Source organism: Peromyscus californicus, unplaced genomic scaffold (genome assembly GCF_007827085.1).
Source record: "Peromyscus californicus insignis strain IS unplaced genomic scaffold, ASM782708v3 Scaffold_5__1_contigs__length_169319896, whole genome shotgun sequence".
Lineage (NCBI taxonomy): Eukaryota > Metazoa > Chordata > Mammalia > Rodentia > Cricetidae > Peromyscus > Peromyscus californicus.
In genome coordinates, this window is record NW_026294573.1 from 133,979,808 (window position 1) to 134,001,401 (window position 21,594).

At 36.2% G+C, this 21,594-nt stretch overlaps 1 protein-coding gene across 14 annotated transcripts in view; it reads left to right on the forward strand.

Annotated features, from left to right (window-relative positions):
- The window catches only part of Sntg1 (syntrophin gamma 1), a 728,018-nt gene that overhangs the window by 444,327 nt on the left and 262,097 nt on the right, over nt 1-21,594 (forward strand). For 12 of the 14 annotated variants that reach the window (XM_052717737.1, XM_052717738.1, XM_052717736.1 and 9 more), the window contains one exon: nt 11,826-11,928. In XM_052717737.1, coding sequence (XP_052573697.1) covers nt 11,826-11,928 — 103 coding nt within the window. Of the gene's footprint in view, nt 1-11,825; nt 11,929-21,315; nt 21,439-21,594 lie in introns of those variants that run through there. The other 2 variants (XM_052717746.1, XM_052717745.1) reach the window with 2 other exon arrangements.

The following is a 21,594-nucleotide window of genomic DNA, read 5'->3' on the forward strand; positions in this document are numbered from 1 at the left end:
ATTTGCAGAGGTTTATGTAGGAAAAGCCCAGAAAACCAACAGTAGATTAAATAGTGATCCTAGTGTGATTGCAGGATGGGAAGTTTGGGTGCCATAATTTCTTTTCATTGGTGTTGGGCTTTTAATCATTTGAAATTTATTTCTGTAACTCAATGTAAGCTTCAATAAAAGTTTGCTTGTCTAGTTAAAAAAAGAAAAAAAAAGAAAATATTCTATCATCTATCCTATTTTTTAGTCAAAAATTTTGTCTAATTTATCTTTCATTATAACTAAGGAAAATTATAGCTAGATAGCTATAATTTTCAACTATATCAAAGACTCCAGAAGGACTTAATATTATCTGAGAAAACAGGAAGTGTATTGCAAGCAACTTCCATAATTCTAGAAATGACAGAGAAATTTGGCTACCTGAATGGTCATCCAAAGTTCCTCTGCAATGTTGGGGAATACATGTTCAACCTGTAGGCCTAGAGTCTCTCAGTCACTTCTCCTTGTATCCTGTATAATATCTGGTAGTCTCTTCTGCAAAGCAGAAACCTGAAGAACCATCTTACCTAGTTTTGGCAAAATCCAGTGGTCATTTTCCTATGGGTCCTATATGTACAATATCCTGGCAAACAATTGAGGCAAGGGCACTTTTTGCCCAGTGGCTAACTTTTACCACAAAGAAAGCAAACTCCATAATGAATTGGGGCCAAATATAATGAAAAGTTTTCTCCAGTCCTGCCTGGCCCTGTGGTCACACAGCAACTTATAAAATAATTACTGAGAGGCTTTATATTATTTACAAACTGTATGGTCTATGACAGGCCTCCTGCTAGCTAGCTCTCATGTCTTAAATTAACCCATTTCTATTAATCTATATTTTGCAATGTGTTCAGTGGCTTTACTGTTCTGCTGGCCTCTTCTTCCTTGTGCGGCAGGCTGATATCCTTCTCTCCTCTCTTTTCAGTTGGAATGTACCATCTAAACTTATTCTGCTTTATCACTGGCCAAACAGCTTTATTTATCAACCAATCAGAGCAACACATATTCACAGCATACAGAAAGACATCCCACAGCATCAGGATACATATGGAATAAGTTGAACAGAGAGCTTAAAAGGTCATTAGGGAAAGAAAAATTTATCATCAGAGTTCAGAGGCTTTATCTTTGTAGCTCAATGCAAATGAGTGACCAGCATTTGTATGTGCATTGTTTGAAGAAGGTGCATATTCATAGTAGATGGAGGTAAAATAGCCTCTTGTGTCCTTTCTTAAAAGAAGAGGTCGTGTGGCTAACCAAACCAAGTACAGTCTACGACTACTAAATTGTTTTCTGTGCTTACCTAAACAAGATTCTTTGCCAGAAGAGGATTCCTGGATGTCAAATGACTATCAAATGAATATCCCTTTGAACAGTTCATAATAGAGTCCTTAATCTACTCTGGATCTTCAAGGATCCATTTTATTTTTATTTTTTTTCTTCCAAATTTTCACCAGAATGTCTCATTAAGCTCAATTTATATCATGGAAAGACATTTCTACCGCAAATTGCTGAAATAGAGTCTAAAGCCATAAAGTCACAAAGCCCTAACAGAAACACTGTCAGATTTATTTTAGCAACAGTTCTACTTCTTAGTACCAACGTTTGTATGTGTTACTTTTCTCATAGTTGTGACAAAATATCTGATCAAAGCATTAGGATAAATGATGTATTTAGGCACACAGCTTCATGGAGTCCAATATATCATGGCAGGGGCAATATGGCAGCAGGAGGTCATAAATCACATTGCTTTCACAGTTATAAAACAGAAAGTAACTGATACTTATATTAGGTTCATGTTCTTCTTTTACTCAGTGTGAGACCCCCCAAACCATTGGTGATACTACCCATATTTAGGATGGCCTGTTCACATCAATTGACTGTATCAAGATAATCTGTTACTGACATTTCCAGATTCTAAATACAACAAGTTGAAAGTAGGGATGCAGGATTGTTCAACATATCTAATCAATAAAAATAATACAACTCATAAATAGAACTAAGGAGCAGAAATCATAAAATCATCTCAAGAAGTGCACAAAAGATCTATAACACAGTTCAACATTTCTTCATAATTAAAGGAATTCCAAATAGAGGGACATTACCTCAACATAATGAAGGCTGTATTATAGATGTAAACAACTGTCTTATTAAATAAGAAACACAGAACCAATGCAAAGAAGCCAAGAGATCAGAGCTAAGAGCCTTACCCATCTGCTGCAGCTAGCCTCTTCAGCCAAGAGAGACCTACTTCCTGTGTGTTTGTCTTTATATAGACTTTCTGTTTTGCCTTCTCATTGGATGTAAACCCAACCACATGACTGCCTTGTCACTGCCTGTCTGTACAGACCTCCAGGTCTTCTATGGTTGGTATTGAGATTAAAGGCCTGTGTCTCCAATGCTGGCTGTATCCTTGACCACACAGAGATCTACCTAGCTCTGCCTCCCAAGTGCTGGGATTAAAGGCGTGCACCACGATTGCCCAGCTCCACTATGGCTTATTATTAGCTCTGAACCCCAGGCAACTTTATTTATTAACATACAAATAAAATCACATTTCAGTACAAATAAAATATCACCATACTGTATTATATTTGACAAGTCTATATCAAACTGTGGTTTATTGCTTTTTATTCTTTGCTCTTTGGGGGCCCACCACCCAGCTACCAAATAAACACAGAGAGACTTACTATTACCTATAGAATGCCCAACCATAACTTGGCTTGTTTCTATCCAGTGTTTCTTAAATTATTCTGCCTAACTTTTTCCTTTGGGCCTTTATTTTTCTCTAATGTATGTCTTTCTTTCTTGATCCATAGCTGGCTGGCTGCCAGCATGGCTGACCCCTGCTGTCCTCTCTCTTTCTTCTTTTCTCCCTTTTCCTTCTTTTCTAGATTTCTCCTATTTAGTCTCTCTGCCTGCCAGCCCAGTCTATTTCTCTCTCCTGCCTAGCTACTAGCTGTTAATCTCTTTAATAGACCAATCAGGTTTTTTTGGACAGGCAAAGCAACACAGATTCACAGATTTAAACAAATGCAGCCTAAAAGAATGCAACATATCTTTGCATCATTAAACAAATATTCTACAGCATAAAGGAATGTAACACATTTTTAGCTAATATTCCACAACATCCAGCATTTTACTAAATGGCAAAAAATCTAAGATTTTCCCCAAAAAACAAGGAATAAAATAGAGTGTTCATTAGTGCAATGTTTATTCAAAGTATTACTTTAAGTTTTTACTGGAAAATTCAAAGAAGAGATTGAGCTTAAAGACAAGCCTATTAAAAAAGAAGAAGTCAACACATCCCTATTTCCAGGCCACCTGTACTTATGCTTCAGTGCTCCAAGAGTCCAACTAAAAACTTGATATCTGATAAACATTTTCAGAAAGACAGCAAGCTATATAATCAACTTGAAATGTCAATGTCATTAATCTGTCCCAATAAAAAACTTTTCCAAGGTAAAAATGAAAACCACACACAACAATGTAGACAAATGGAAATAAAATATAGACTTAAAAATGAACATATACTTCTATTGTGACATTACAGAAAAGAAAGCATATTTAGCAAATCATGCTAGAAAAACTGGACTTTCACAATTGAAAGTTGAAAATATAATGTTATTGCTCATGTTGTATCAAATTAGTTTAATGTGGATTAAATGCTATAATGTAGGACTCAAAACTCTGAAACTCCCAGGGGAAAAACACAGGATAAAATTTCAAGTAATAGGCATCAGTGATCAATTTGTGACAAGGGTTCTAATAACATGGGAAATAACAGCTAGAATTGACATTTGAGAGTGAATAGAATTGAAAAGTTCCAACATAGTAAATTGGTATAATCAGGAGAATGAAGGTGCAAATACAAGGTCCTAGAAAATTTTTGTCACCTGACAATCTGACAGGTGATATAGAAATGATTCAAGTGAGATGGGTTCTCAGTGTTGAGAGTGGGAAATGAACATGAGTTCCCACCCCTAATCAAGAGGCTATCTGCAACTGATACCTGCTGGCAAAGGGGAAATCAAGTTTCACCAATAATATCACTGGATAATATCAATCACACTCCACAGCAGGCCCCATGCTCAGAAATTGTTGGACAACACAAACTGACCTCAGTGGTAATTTTTTGGAATATTTGTCTCATTTTCCTTTGTTTTGACATTTTTTTCTTATTTTATTGGTGTTTTTCTGCTGTGGGATGGTCTGTATGGCAAACGTGTTGCTCTGATTTGTCAATAAATAAATCAATGATTGGCCAGTGGCCAGGCAGGAAGTATAGGCAGGATAAGGAGGAGAATAAAGCTGGGAAGTGGAAGGCTGAGTGAGAGACACTGCCAACTGCCGCGATGACAAACAGCATACAAACAGCATATGAAGATGCTGGTAAGCCACGAGCCACGTGGCAAGGTATAGATTAATAGAAATGGATTAATTTAAGCTATAAGAACAGTTAGCAAGAAGCCTGCCTGTTGCTAGAGTTTTTCTGCCTGGCCCACAGTCAGGGCAAATCTCTCTCACCCGCCAGTCCCAAGCCGCTCAAACCCGATCAAGTAAACACAGAGACTTATTTTGGTTACAAACTGTATGGCCGTGGCAGGCTTCTTGCTAACTGTTCTTACAGCTTAAATTAATCTATTTCTATTAATCTATACCTTGCCATGTGGCTTGTGGCTTACCGTTACTTTACATCTTCCTTGTCCTGATGGCGGCTGGCAGTGTCTCCTCTCCCAGCTTCCTGTTCTCTCAATTTTCCTCTCTGTTAGTCCCGCCTATACTTCCTGCCTGGCCACTGCCAATCAGTGATTTATTCATTGACCAATCAGCAACACATTTGACATACAGACCATCCCACAGCACCTCCCCTTTTCTTTTCTTAAAAAGGAAGGTTTTAACCTTTACATATCTCCAAAGTCAGCTTGGTATATTTGGGAATTTGGGCGTAGCTTCTCTTACTACTTTCTGCTGGAGGGGGGCGCTGTATCTTCTGGGGAAACAAAGAAAATTTTAGGATCATGGAGTAGTCCGTGAGGCTGTATCATCTGAGCCAGTTGCCTTGAAACGGTTCTGGATGTTGGATCATCTGGGCCATGGTGTCATCGGAGACCTTTCAGGTGGTCTTGGCTGGTCAAACCTGATGTGTCTTAATCTGGAACAAATCCATAGCCTCTTGCTTTCTGTGGAAACAAAAGCAGAATCTCCTTTCCAAAGCAACATATCCTTATATCCAAATTTTGAAGTCAATGTACCTTTAAAATATACATTTTGGCATAACTCAACAGCTTTTGTAATCAAATGTTTTTCTTTAGTTACGAATATCAAAGAGAACATAATCCAGATTCTTTGTGTGGTAGCCATCTTTACGTGGCTTATTTTTTTTATATTAGCTTGAGCCTATTGTTTTGAACTGTAGCCTTCTAAGCCTGAAACGGCGCTGGTGCTGTGGCTGCTGGCTCCGCCCACTTCAGTTTCCCAACATGGCGGCGGTACGCTTACCGCCAGCTCTGGGAGCCATCGTGGGTCTATGCTTTTATCCAAGCAGCATGTAGCCCAGAAACCTCTTTTTTTGTTTTGTACTACCAAAGGCTAAATCTACCACACAGCTTAATGTGCCACTTTCAGAGGCCTCATTCCCGCCATACCGCAGGTCGAGCGCGCACACTAGGAACCCGCCAGTAGCTCAAACCAGCAGCTGCCGCTCATTTGAGAGAGACAATTAGGAACTGTTTTTAGCTCCGTTTTAGAATCTTTTTTTTTTCAGGTTTTAGGTGGAATCTCTTGCCACCACGTTGGACGCCATTTGTTGCTAGAGTTTTTCTGCCTGGCCCACAGTCAGGGCAAATTTCTCTCACCCGCCAGTCCCAAGACGCTCAAACCCGATCAAGTAAACACAGAGACTTATTTTGGTTACAAACTGTATGGCCGTGGCAGGCTTCTTGCTAACTGTTCTTACAGCTTAAATTAATCTATTTCTATTAATCTATACCTTGCCACGTGGCTTGTGGCTTACCGTTACTTTACATCTTCCTTGTCCTGATGGCGGCTGGCAGTGTCTCCTCTCCCAGCTTCCTGTTCTCTCAATTTTCCTCTCTGTTAGTCCCGCCTATACTTCCTGCCTGGCCACTGCCAATCAGTGATTTATTCATTGACCAATCAGCAACACATTTGACATACAGACCATCCCACAGCACCTGCCACGGCCATACAGTTACAAACTTACAAACTTAAAAAGCAATATAAGTCTCTGTGTTTACTTGGTTGGGTCTGAGTGGCTGTGGGACTGGTGGGTGACAGAGATTTGCCCTGACTGTGGGCCAGGCAGGAAAACTCTAGTTACATTTTACTGTTTGTTTTTGTTTTCCTCTTTGTGCTTGTTTCTTGTTTTATTTTGTTGTTTGGAGGGTGAAAGAACATAAAGTTGGGTGAGTAGTAAGGTGGGAAAGATCTGGGAGGAGCTGGGGGAGGGACAAAACATTATTAAGTTAGATTGTATAAAAAATTAATACAATAGATTAAAATTAAAAGTGATGCGGTTATATCACTCCTAAGTTTAACACAAAGGAATCTAAGTAAGCATTCCATAACGATACTTACATTTCTATTTTTACTCTATCATTTTTCACAGTGATCAAGAAATAACAACATGCTAGATGCCCAAGAACAAATGAATAAGGAAATTGCAGTGCATACACACAATAGAATTTTATTATTCATCTGTACAGAAGAAGGAAAAAATATTCCTTTCAAAAAAATAGATGGGACTAGAAATATCATGCCAGACTGAGAAAGACAAAAGTGTTCTCTTTCATGCATGAATACATGTATTTATAGAGAGATCACATGACAGTTTAAAAGGTGTCTTATTATATCTTCTTTCATATTCTCTGAAACATTCATTTAATAACACATACTCACGTAATGCATGAAAGCAGAAGAAGCTATCTTGGGGAAGACAAGGCAGTGAGAAGTAAAAGGGATGATGGAGGAGGTTGGTCTGAGGGTGATTACAAATGAGTAGTCTCAAGTCATATATACTTATGAATATGTAATGGAACTCATTATTTTGTGTGATTAATGAAAATACTGAAATGAAAACTAATCATATATGTCAAATGCCTGACAGTGTGATTACATCCTGATGTCCACACATACTTCTTTCATTTCTGTCAGTCAGATATGAGAATTCTCCTTCCTTCTCATTCCTAAACAGCCTTAGCAACACCTGGCACTGCTTTTTTTTAGAAACTGTAAAAAAATTATGGTAGTATTTGCCTTTTCCTAATAGTAGTCGCATTGTACATATTTTATGAATTAGTGTTGATATATGTTCTTAGGAATATATCTGTTTGATTACTTAGATCACATTTTGCTGAACTACTTGTTTCATCACCAAATTTTGATTTGATATACTTTCAAGTTCTTTATTTTTATGACTTACAATATGTCTTTATGTCTATGTCTGAACATATTCCATATATATATAAAACAATATCATTATTTCAGTCTTCCTAGAAATTAATGTTCACTAATCAGCCATACCCTCCTGCAGTGTATATCCTATAATTTTTGAATTTCTATGTGAAGAAATATCAAAATCAATTTGACAATTTCTTTAGAAAAGGTTTTTGGGTCTCCATTACAATATATTTCAATCTATAGGTCAGATAGTGATATAAATCAAATCTTAACAATATTGAGTAACACATACTTAAATATGTTAAAGAAATACTAGTAGTAATATTCTGTATATTTAAGTGCATAGTATTTTCATAACTTCTGTCAGATTAGTGCATGAATGCTTCATATTGCTATTGCTTTTATATATGGCTTTATTTATAAAATCAGTATTTTTTTGTTGTCACCTCACAGAAATGCGTTGAAAGTACACTGATCCCATATCATTAAGCTGATGACCTGTGACTATTATTTTTAATTCTAACACACTTCCTACTGTCCAAAAAAATCATCATGCAATCTGTAACTGAAGATAATTCCATTTCTCCCTTTTAAATTTGCATTCCTATTTTTAGGTCATTGTATTACTCTGATTTAGCACCTCCAATTAAAATTTTGACTAGAATAATTATCAACAATATACATTATTTTATAAGCATGGAGAATTCTGGTTCTGTCTTTCTTCAGATAGAATGATGCTATTCACAGCTTTTCAAACCTTTACATGTATCTATTCCAGGAACTTTGCTTCTGCTGTTATTCAGTGTCTATTATAGATGTGGATTCAATTTTGTCAACAGTTTTATATTTGGGGTGAACTTAATTTTTTCAGTATGATTCATTATACAGATTTATTTTATAATGTTAAATAATGTTGTATTCTTAGATTAAACTCCATCTAATCAAGATGTAGTATCTTTACATATTTTGTCATTTCGTTTATGTAAAGATATGTAAGAGTGTTCACATATGTCTCTGAAGCTCTTTCTCCTGGTGATTCACTGTTCTCCTCTTCTCTACTCTAGAAAATATTCTACATATGTCACTATACTTTTCTGTTCTATGAATTCTGTTTTAATGATTTTAGAATTTGATGTTTCTTTTCTGAGTGTTTATGACATTTCAACTAAATAAATGCAACTGTAAATTCTTACAAGATATTTTAAAGTTCATTTTATGGTCTTTGTCATCATTTCTAAAAGTTGGTTTACCTTGCCATGAGCTGGTTGTTATGTTCTCTTCCAAGCTGTCATTAATTTTTTTTGCTTAAAATTATTTTTATTTCATCTTCAACTTTTTAAAAATTATGTTAGATAATTGTTAATAAAGATTCTATGTTAGTTTCCTATGCTTTTTTTAATAGAAATTCACTTTTAAATCACAGTTCTGGATATTGATCCTTTTAGACTATGTAGTGAATGGTTTATTTGCAACATTCAATTCTGGTTGGTTGATTTTTTTCACTGGAAATCCCACTGTTCTCTGTTTGCTTAGCCTGAAGAGATGAAAGAGCTTTCCAAATTAACCTTCTGGTGTCACTAGTTATTAAAGGGATGTTCTAGTTGGAGATTTATAGCCAGTCAGCCTTTTTTTTTGGGGGGGGGGGATTGAGGGGAAGCAAGTTGACAGGAATAGTGGACCTTGCTTACCACCCTAGGCTTTTGCTTCAGGGTAGGATTTCTGCAGTGTCAGGATGAGAAACCCTAACCTCTGTTCTGGTTGCACAGTCTCTCTGTTTGGGAAAGAGGACTTAAAGAACAACTGGAAATTCCCAAAAGGAAGGAGATTGTCTGCATACCTATGAGTAATGCATTTTTTGTGTTTCTTTAACTATTTCTTCATTAAAAATTTTTTTTGTCTTTATTATGAAGTTTTTATATATTTTACATACAAACCACAGATCCCATTCTCTTCCCTCCTCCTGCTCTCCCCAGCCTCCTCCCTCCAAACTACCCCCCCATTCCCTCTTCCAAAAAGGTAATGCCTCCCATGGGGAGTCAGCAATGCCTGGTACATTCAGTTGAGGCAGGTCAAAGACCCTTCCCCTATACCAAGGCTGTGCAATGTGTCCCACCATAAGTAATGGGCTCCCAAAAGCCAGATCATGCACCAGGGATGGATCCTGATCCTACTGCCAGAGGCCCCTTAATCAGACCAAGCTACAGAAATATCTCACTTATGCAGAGGGTCTAGTCCAGTCCTATGCAGGCTCTAAATCTGGTGGTCTAAATTTCATGAGTTCCCACTAGCTTGATTTCATTGTCTCTGTAGTTTCCCCCATCATGATCTTGAGGCCCCTTGCTCATAGAATCCCTCTTCCTTCAGTTCAACTGGACTTCTGGAGTTCAGCATGGTGCTTGGCTATGGATCTCTACATCTGCTTCCATTATATTAGTTACTCTATGATGACAGGGTATTCATCAATCTTGTTACCAGAGTAAGCCAATTCAGGCACCCTTTCCACTCTTGCTAGTAGTCTAAGCTGGGATCATCCTTGTGGATTCCTGGAAACTTCCCTAGCACTAGATTTCTCCCTATCCCAATAATGTCTCCCTCCATTAAGTTTTCTCTTTCATTGTTCTCCCACTCCATCCCTGTTTCAGTTCAACCATCTCATTCCCTTGCATTCTAATCACCATCCCTTACTCTCTGTTGCTCCCCATCACCCCTAGTTTATTCAGGAATTCTCATCTATTTCCCCTTCCCAGGGTGATCCATGTATTCTTCTTAGAGTCCTTCTTGTTAGTTAGCTTCTCTGGAGCTGTGGGTTGTACTCTGGTTATCCTTTGCTTTACATCTAATACCCACTTATGAGTGAGTGCATACCCTGTTTGTCTTCCTGAGTTCTGGTTCCCTTACTCAGAATATTTTCTAGTTCTATCCATTTTCCTGCAAATTCCATGATGTCATTGCTTTTTACTGTTGAGTAGTACTCTAATGTGTATATGTACCACATTTTCTTTATCCTTTCTTTGGTTTAAGGGCCTCTAGGTTGTTTCCAGGTTCTGGCTATTACAAGTAATGCTGCCATGAGTAGCTGAGCAAATGTCCTTGTGGTATGATTAAACATTCCTTGGGTCTTGAGGCAGGTTGATGCCCACTTTTCTGAGAAGCTACCATACTGATTTCCAAAGTGTCTGTACAATTCTGAAACTGAGACTTTGTATCAAAGGACAGTGTAAATAACACAAAATGACAGCCTACAGAATGGGAAAAGATCTTCACCAACCCCATATCTGACAGAGAGCTGATCTCCAAAATATATAAAGAACTCAAGAAATTAGCCATCAAAATACTAACAATCCAATTTTTAAAGGGCTACAGAGCTAAACAGAGAATTTACAACAGAAGAACCTTAAATGGCTAAAAGAGATTTAAGGAAGTGCTCAGCATCCTTAGTCATTAAAGATTCTTAATTCTTCCTGTGGTTTACCTCAAAGTTTATAATCATACCCACATTTGTGTGATTTGCTACAACTACATTGAGACCTACACATTTCTTACTCAACTTTCCTTTCATACACTGATTTTTCCATTGACTGTTTTCTATTTTGCTTTGATTTTTAGGAAATCAGGACCATTTTTGCAGATAAAACTTGACCTACTTATTCTATAATTTCAAATATTGAGAATTACTGATTATACCAAACTCCTTTATTTTCTCAGCTTCTCAGAGAAAAGAAAAGAGTGAATAAAGTTTTGAAGAAGGTTTTTGATAAATTCATGAAGCTTTACAATTATTCTTTGGTCCATACCTGCAAGATTAGTTTCCTTTTATTGTCAAAGATTATTGAATTTTACAGTACAAAAGACATCCCCATTAAGCAGTAATTAAACTAACAGATACAGTGGCTACAAGATTACTTAACATATATCATTCTGTAGACTTTGCAATCTCATCTCTAACACTGCCTAAGATAAACACCTCAGGAGGTGTTCCATGGATGTTACTGGGAGGTTCAAATTGCAGTGTTTAAGACAGCAGCAAGCCAGGCGGTGGTGGTGCACGCCTTTAACCCCAGCACTCAGGAGGCAGAGCCAGGCGGATCTCTGTGAGTTCGAGGCCAGCTTGGGCTGCCAAGTGAGTTCCAGGAAAGGCACAAAGCTACACAGAGAAACCCTGTCTCGAAAAACCAAAAAAAAAAAAAAAGACAAAAGGCATAAGCATGAGAAGTAGTGGATATAAGACAGCACTCTTGAGGAAGTTATCCTTTTATCGCTCACAAAGTGTTGAGAAAATCAAGAGGTGGGAAGACAATCAATAATGCCTAGAGCTGATAACCATAAGAAAATGTACAACTAATGATGGGTACATTATTTTACTCTTTTTCTGTTTCCAGGTTCAGGTTCTTCGGAATGCTGGGGAGGAAGTGACCCTGACAGTGTCATTTTTAAAAAGAGCACCTGCTTTCCTCAAACTCCCACTGAATGAAGACTGCTCATGTAAGCATCTGTAAAGTTCAAAGAATAATTGCAACATTGCATTTGTTCTCTGTCTCCCATTTATTTTCAACCAGTAGTTTGCATTTTTTTCTTATAGTACAGTGTGTTATTTTGATACATGTACATTGTATACAGTTATCAAATCATATGGTATTAGCTTCTCAAAAATTTATATTTTCTTTTATGTCCAAGATATTCAAACTTTTTCTTTCTAGTGGTTATGAAATCTTCCATTTAACTAATTTTCACCCTCTCTGCTATCATCTCACTCTACCCATCATCTCACCATGCTCCATGTGCTTTTTTTTTTTTTTTTTTTTTTTTTTTTTGGTTTTTCGAGACAGAGTTTCTCTGTGTAGTTTTGCGCCTTTCCTGGGACTCACTTGGTAGCCCAGGCTGGCCTCGAACTCACAGAGATCCTCCTGGCTCTGCCTCCCGAATTCTGGGATTAAAGGCATGCGCCACCACCACCTGGCCTCCATGTGCTTTTTAACCACTTTATTTCTTTAGAATAAACATATTTTCAGATCATTTTTCCATTATTTAAAACAATTTTTTTCTCTTGATAATTCTTTCTCTCTCTCATGCATGCATATGTGTGTGTGTGTGTGTGTGTGTGTGTGTGTGTGTGTGTGTGTGTGTGTGTGTTGTTAATATATGATGAAACTTAAGTTTTTGCCTTAGGATAAGATATCCTTTGTTTCTGAAAATGAATAAAAATTCCATCACCTTTCATCAACTAAGGGACATTTCATTGATTGCACTGGTTTGCTATTGTCAACAAGACTATAATTATGAAAGCATCACTTTGAGATCATGCTTTCTATTATTGGGGATGTGCATACAGAAGTGGGATTTCTGGTTATGTGTTCTGTGTGTTTTTGAATACTAACTACTGAAGCTTCCACAGGGACACTGTTATTTCACATGCTCACCATCATCATCAACATTTCCTAAGTCTTAGAATCATCTTCAATGTTTTTTGCTGTTTTTTAATGATTATACAGTGATATTATAGTATTGGTTTTAACTTTCCTAATCATTAGTGATGATCAGCATCTTTACACACATTTTTTTTCCCACTTGTATCTCATTTTACATAGATGTCATTTATATGCTGAGAAATTTTCTGGCTTGGACTTGTGCATGTTTTGTGCATGTTGTGACAAGTTCAGGAAGTCATATGTGACTTTGCAATGTTGAGTTTGAATATTATAACTTTTTTGAAATTATCTTCCACCTACGGCTCTTACAGTCTTTCTCCCTCCTCTTCTGCATATATCTAAAATCTTGAAGAAAATTTGATGTAGAAATTGCATTTAAGAGTGAGTATTTTGATGCTGGGTGGTGGTGATGCACAACTTTAATCCCAGCACTCGGGAAGCAGAGTCAGGCAGATCTCTGTGAGTTTGAGGTCAGCTTGGTCTACAGAGAGAGACCCAGGATGGTCAGCAAAACAACCCAAACAAACCCTGTCACAAAAACAAACAAACAAAAAAAGATGTCTTATAATTTCTGTATAGTGACCAGGTGTGGGCTTCAGTGTTAGTTGTTATCTATTGCAAGAATCTTCTGTGATGAGGATTGAGAGATATACTAATTTTTGGGTATAACCATAATTAATTAAGAGTCTGCTATTTCCACTCATAAGAATTCTGTGTGTGTGTGTGTGTGTGTGTGTGTGTGTGTGTGTGTGTGTGTGTGTGTGAGAGAGAGAGAGAGAGAGAGAGAGAGAGAGAGAGAGAGAGAGAGAGAGAGAGAGAGAGAGTGTGTGTTCAGGGTAAGGGATATGGATGCACTTACATTCTGACCAGCATCATAACTTGAGGATGCTGTCTTTTCTCTAGTGTCCATTTTTGGCCACAGTATCTCAAATCATGCAAAATTACATCTCTGTTTTTAATTATGTTGCATTGATCAACATGTCTGTTTTTACAGAAGCACCATTCAGTTTTCATTATAAATCTGTATTATTACTTAAAATCTGGAATGGGGATACCTAAAGTAGTTATTTAAATATTCAGGATAATTTGATCTTTCCTGGGTCTTTGGTGTTTCCATATAAATTTTGATTAATATTTTAAATTATGTAAAAAGTGAATGGGAATTTTTAAGAAATTGCATTGAATTTTCAGTTTGCTTTTGGTGAAATGATTATTTTCAAAATATTAATCCTATGAATACTTTAGAATAGGCAGTCTTTCCAACTTTTCATATCTTCTTCATCTTTTTTTAATCAATATTAAAAAATTTTATTTTATGAAAGACATGTCTTTCACTTTGTTTTACCCCAATAAATGTCATTTTTATTTGAGTTTATTTCTAAATTATACTGTTTCCTATTTCTTTCTTGGTATATTTGTTCTTTGTATATAGAATAGCTTTTGATATTTTTATCCCTTTAGTTTGCTAAATGCACTTAACAGCTATAGATGTTTAATGGTGGACTATTTAGGGTCTTCCATGTATAAATTCATATTGTGTTCAAGTAATGATATGTTACTTCTTCATTTCTGTTTATATCTCCTTGATCTCCTTCATTTGTGTAATTATTTTACCTAAGTTTTCACACACTATGTTGAACAGAAAGAAAAAAAGGTAGATTTGTAAGACAAATTGCAAAATGGTCTTACTAATACAAAAAAAAAAAAAAAACTGGAGCCAGATATTGAGGTGAAAACTGAGAGACCAGAAAAGCAGAAAGAAGCCAGCCATTTTCTTACTGCTAGGAAATCCTCAGGCAAAGAGAGAGATACTTCCTGTATACTCACACCTACATACCTTTCTCTGCCCTTCCATCTTCCTCTTTCCATCCAGCTACATCACTTTTTTCTTTCCACCCAGATCTATTATTCCTGTCTGTCTATACAGAATTCCAGACCTCTATGGCTAACTGGCACTGAGATTAAAGGTTCATGCCACCCTGCCTGGCTCTTTTTCCAATGTAGCCTTGAACTCACATAGATCCAAATGAATCTCTGCCTCCTAGATGCTAGGATTAAGAGTGTGTGCTACTACTCCCTGACCTCTATGTTTAATACAGTGGCTGACTTTTTCCTCTGATCCTCAGATAGTCTTTATTGGGTGCACAAATAAAATACCACCACATTTCCCCTTTTTTGTCTAAAATGAAAAAGTTATAACTAAGAAAAACTACATACAATAAGTACAATATGAAATATATACAGGCAATCAATATATCAACAATGTCTAGTCCATTTGCATTTGACAAATCCAGGGAATATATTCTGTTATCTATCCTATTTTGGTGAGTCCAAAATGTGCTTAATTCACTTTCTATCCTAACTTGTATTACCTACCAAAAACTACCTTTGATATCTCTCAAACTTACACACTTTACACCTCTTTAGTGAGTTTCTTTTCTGAAATTGTTGACATGGAAAATTATAACTATCTTCAACTCCCTCAGAGACCCAAGAAGGAAATAATATTGCCTAGTTAAACAGGAAATGCAAACAAACAACTTCTAAAAAATGTGAGTTATTACGGAAACAACTAGCCACCTGGTTATCTGAGGTTTCTCTGCAAAGCTGGGGCATCCATGTTTGGTCTAGAGGCCTAGCATATTTGAAAGACTCATCAGTGATGCAGGATTTTCTAAAGAGCTTTCCTACCTTGTCTTAGCAATCATCAGAAGTCCTTTTATTTATGTCCTATTCATTCATTTGGACAGCATACTGTCAGCAGTTGAGGGAAGGGCCTGTTCTTGCCCAGTGGCTAACTTTTGCCACAATGAAAGTAAACTCCATATGGAGTTTCTTCATGCCCATCATCTCCTCTCAAATAGTTTCATGCTGCCAGAGCAGATATGTCTCATAGTCATAAAAAGAAGAAAAATTATCTATGTTATTAAAACATCTTAAATGCCATATTCTGCAGATCTCTGAAGTGTTTGAAGATGACCTGTCTATCTAAAATATATTTCTGCTTGACTTTGAAAATATACCTAATATGACTACAAGTTTAATTGTAATGACTAACTACTATCCTGCATTTCTTTATATCCTAATTAGTTGGTAATAATAACTTTCAAGGGCTAGCAATTTGCATTACATTGTTAAATGGACTGCATAGGTACAATACATTGAACATGATTAGAAATATATGTACAGTATTTTCTAACAAAATCAATCTCATATTTGTATCAATATACAAAATTTGTATATAATATATAAAAATCCAATCCAATGTAAAATATTTAAAACTAGCAGTTGCCTTCTAAAAGCAGATTCAATAATCTACCTTTTTATCTTATATCTATCTAAATCAATCTCAAATTTTTAACAATATACATGATTTATATACAATATAAAAAATCTAATCCAATGTAAAGTATTTATAATTAATAGTCATCTTTTAAAAGTAGCTTCAATAATCTACCTTTTATCTTATCAAATCCATATTCTCCCCTATTTTCTTTTCAGAGTAGATTCAATAATCTACCTCTTATCTATATACTCTATTTTTTTCAAACAAAAACTCTGAAACTAATTTCCTTTGTTCACTTTTTTCTTGACCATTAACAATTAGCAAATTATAACCAATCATCCTAAGCAGTGACAATTATCCATAACCCATTGAATGACCAAAAACCACCCACCTCACTTCTTGGGAATGTGGGTGTCATGTTCTTAAAATTAGTTCCTGCTTTCTGGGGGGCAAAATAATCTTTAGAGGATCCTGAAAAAAATTTTGGTTAATTGTCAAGTCCTGGTAGAGGTAGCTGCATCATTTTTTGTCCATTCTCTACATAATGGAAAAATGCAGGACTTATCTCAAGTCCTAGCTTGAGTAGTCTGTGAGGCTGTTATAATCTCAGCTAGCTATTTCAAAACTGACATGAGCAGTTTGCTGTGGTTGATATATTGTACACCCCAATAAACTTATCTGGGGGTCAAAGAACAGAACAGCCATAAGATTAAACATAGAGGTTAGGCAGTGGTAGCACAAGCCTTTAATCCTAGCATTCCAGAGGAAGAGATCCAGCTGGATCTCTGTGAGTTCAAAGCCACACTGGAAACAGCCAGGCATGGTGACTCATGCCTTTAATCCCAGAAAGGTATATAAGGCATGAGGACCAGGAACTAGAGCTGGTTAAGCTTTTATGCTTTTGAGCAGCAGTTCAACTGAGATTCATTTGAATGAGGCGTCAAAGGCTTCCAGTCTGAGGAAAAAGGATCAGCTGAGGAATTGGAAAGGTGAGGTGACTGTGGCTTGTTCTGCTTCTCTGATCTTCTAGTGTTGACCCTAGTACTTGGCTCCAGGTTTGTTTTTATTAATAAAACTTTTAAGATTCATGCTACAGTTTGCAGTCTAAAGTTGATCTTTGGGTGGTGTTTGTCAGCTTAGTTGTATTATCATCATTGTGGGGCCCCATCATCTTTTTGGAGACTTCAAAGTCACTATTAGGCACAGACATGATTCACTACAGAAAACTGAAAGAGACTCAAACATGAAAACATGTAAAGGCTGCTAGATGAAGCCTTTTTTCTAGAATTAGTATTCTACATGACCATTAATATGACAAAAGTTTAATATATATATAAAATGTATAATATAGTATAAGTTCAAATGTATATATATGTGTATATACATTAATATTATAAATTTTGATGTGAAATTCATACCTTAAGAAAAGTTTTAAAGACTCAAAATAAAATCAAGGAATTATGAGATTAGTGCAATAGAATAATTCCTTAATTTTTTATGTCCCATATCAAATGGTTTTTACAGAGATTTTGCATTTTCTTTTAACAAGCATGCTTGGGTTTAGAGAAGGAGAGAACCATCCTCCAATTCCAAAGCCAGCTTTAATTTTTAATTGAACTGGCACTATAAGAAGACCATTTGTGCTGTGCCTGTTGAGAACAGCAGAAACAAACATTTAGGAAGACTTATGAATTTTTATATGTGATATACTAATAGGCCATTTAATCTTTTTCTTGGGACATTTTTTTGGATGATTTGTTTTTTTTCTTCAGATGTCTCATTTGTTCGGTGTTCTTCAGATTCCTTAGCCTTCATTCTCTTGAAAGACAAGAAAAAAAACCCTTCCCCTACCCTAAATTTGGGGAGGCTCCCTTTTGCCAAGTTATATCTGATTACATGAAAAGCATTTGTTAAAGTTAAAAGTTAGTTTAAATTGAATGGTCATGTTGGTTGATTATCACCTCTTCTAATTAAGAGGTCTCTTGTACAAATTGAACCTTTATCAATTGTGAGGTTATCCATAGCTTTTATTCTCCTGTAGAAACAAAAGCAAACTTCATCCACAACATAATACATATTCTGGTTTACATTCTGAAGTCAGTATATCCTTAAAGTATATAGGCTGATTTAATTCTGTAGTTTTTGTCTCTCTGCAGATGTTGTTCCTTTCTCATTAGCATTGAGAAAATTTTAAGTTAGTAGAGCAGGTTAGGAAAAATCCATTAATATTAATACCATCGGAATAGCATATAATTCCAGTTTTTGAACAGAAATATAAAGATTTTGAACCACTTTACTTAGATTTGTAACCTACCTGGCCTTCTTTGTTTGTGTCTGTATGAAATGTAGGGACTCCAGATCTTGGTGTTTCCCATACAATGTGAAGCAGGTTCCAGTTAACTACTTTCATAAGTTGAATTCTGACACTTTTGAGATATTAATTGCTAATCTCTCCCAAAAAAATTACTGCAAGCTCTCTGCCAAGGTTCAGTTTCTAACCATAACTTGTCTATTTCTGCTGAGTCTATTCCTGCTAATTAACGAAGTCTCTATTTTCCTTTTAAAATCAACTTAGATTTCTTCCCTATAGGTTTTTAATTTTTTTACTCTGTTTATTTGGTAGAAATATCCATTCCAATATAATATCTCACTTCATCATTTTTTACCCCAACAGCAGTCCATAGATAGGGAATATCTTCTAATAATCTTTTAAAGTCATTAAGAGTTTATAATTGATCTCTCCTAATTTGCACCTTTTGGGGTCTAATATTTTGTAGACATATTTTATATCCTGAACAATTAATAGAATCTCCTCTTTGTATGTCTCCAGGAGCAATTTGTAATTCTCAGCAAATCAAATTTTTCTTTACTTCTTCCAACATTCTTGCTAAAATATCTGCATTTGAATCAGTTGGTAAAATATCACCCATATAATGATTAATTTTAGATTTAGGAAATTGTTTACATATTACTTCCAACAACTGTCATACAAAATATTGGTATAGGGTTGGGCTATTTAACATCTCCTGTGGGAGAACCCTCCATTTTGTACTCTGCTTCACTTGAGATAATGTTCCAGTTGCTGACAACCTCTTCAAGAGGCCAATTTGGATTCCAAGATTCTGGTACAATTATTGTTATGTATGTACCTGTGTCTATAAGACCTTCAATGAGAATGTCATTTATTCATATTTATTTTTTATCTTTTTCATTTATAGAAAATTTGCCCAAAAATTTGCTTAATGGTTTCTCCTGAATTTTTTTCCTCTCTGCAATAGCTGTTCTATCACCAAAAGCAGTCTAGTTTTTCACAATAGGCATTTGGTTGTTTAATAGCTATAGGAAGGGTTTTCTTCTATGATGGCAAGAAAGGACTGAACTGAATTTGCCACAGAGGCCTTTGAGAGGCCCCTCAGGGAGTTTCCCAAAGGCAAAGGCAAAGGATTACTTGTCTGTCCCTTGTTTAGCTACATTTGTTAGTCAAATATTCTGCATAATCCAGAAGGGAGGGGCATTCTGTTGGCATTGTTCCTTGAAGAAACATTGTTTCTGGAATGCCCCATTTGCAATTACTTTGTTTACCATGATTAAAGCATCTGACATTATTATTTTCTTCAAACCTCTGGAAATCACTTCTATCCAAGTATCATCATGGCCATGGGATTCAATATCAATTGTATCTCAGATCCATTCCTCCATGGGTTCTGATCTTGCATTTAATGGCCTAATTACCCTTTTGCATGCTGCATTAGTATTTTCAAAATCCAGAGATTCAATTATTATCTGCCTGGCTGTAGCGATAATGCCCGAGCTACCACCACCCGTTCACCATGTCCAAGCCTGGGGCTGTGGATTGAAAAACAGAGAGAAAAGACAGCGGGTCACTCACCTCAGCAGAATGCCGAATGCTGTTTATTGAAAGAGGGAGGAAACCTTAAGTACAGGCTTACAGCACAATGGGAGAACCCCAGAAGGCAGAAGTTTGCTACTGATGTTTACAATCTTGCATCTAAGCTGTTAACGCCCAATATACAAGAAACACAAACAAGGAACTTCCATTACACATTCAGGAGGGTGGAAACCAGCAGGGAATTAGCATAGGGAGGACACCTGGTCAAGGTTGGCAAGCAGGCAACAGCTTACTCAATATGGGAGGAGGCCAGGGCCCTACACCTGACTTCTGAATTTCCTATCATTTTACTGATGAAGACAGCCTCTGTAAGAAATCCATGAAGGCTTCTTTTGGGTCTTCTATAATTTTTGTAAATGACTCATTTTTTTTTCTATTTCTTCAATTCACTCCCAGGCATTCAGGGCTGCCATTCAACATACAATTAGGGTGTGGCCACCATATAAATATTGTCTTTGTTTATCAGCATAATCACCTTCCCCAAGAGGTTGATTTTGGGAAATTTCCATACCTCTAGCCCTATGTCATTGTTCTATAGTCTTAGCCTCATCTTTCCACTAGGTTTTCCATTGTAACTGTGGACCAGACTCTAGAACAGATGTAATCAAATCTTTGCAGTCCTGAGGGATAATTCTATTACAACTTAAACACAAGTTTAATATCTGCTTTACAAATGAAGAATGCATGCCATATGAGAATATAGCTTCTTTAAATCTCCTCAAATGTAACATTTCCTCTAGAGTCCAGTTAGCTCATACACAGCCTTGAGCATCTGGCAGTTCTTGTAAGGTTATTGAATAGATTAATGTTGGTTGTTTGAAAATCTTAGGCTGTTTTTTTGTAACTGTATAATTCAATGCTCAGATAGGTTCAGCTTTAAATTCTGTCTGGGTCTGAATATCTCTATGATCTGTTTTAAGAGGTTTTTCTAAAACTTTTACTTTGTCACTCAAATTTATCAACCTTTTTAATGGTAAGACAAAAATGACCAAACAAATCATATTCATAATTGATGTTATATAAACCCCATCAACATTAATTATTATCTTATTTAATTGTTCCATTTTCAGATTGCCTAATGTTTTATCAAACAAAGACCAAATTTCCTCCACTGTAAAAATGTTTCCCATTTTTTAATGTAGGAAATATTTCTCTTTTAACTAATTTCTCCCATTAAGATAGCTTAATTGACTCACCAAGTCTGCTGACTGAGGAGAACAATAAAAGCCCAAGGAAGTTTCAAAGCAGCTATCTAGTGTGGCAGCAGTCAGAGATGAGGATCTAAAGAGAGCCCACAACCCACAAGGAGAAAAGAAGCCAAAAAGACTCCAGTCCACATGAAGTGGGAAGTCTGGCCATGTACAGCTCAGGCAAGGAGATTTTTCATGAATTTGTGCCACAAACTTCGAGTCACCAGATGTAAGATGAATTGCTAAATGTTCTCAGTAATAAAAAAAAAAACCAGAGCCAGATATTGGGGTGAAAACTGAGAGATCAGAGAATCAGAAAGAAGCCAGCCATGTTCT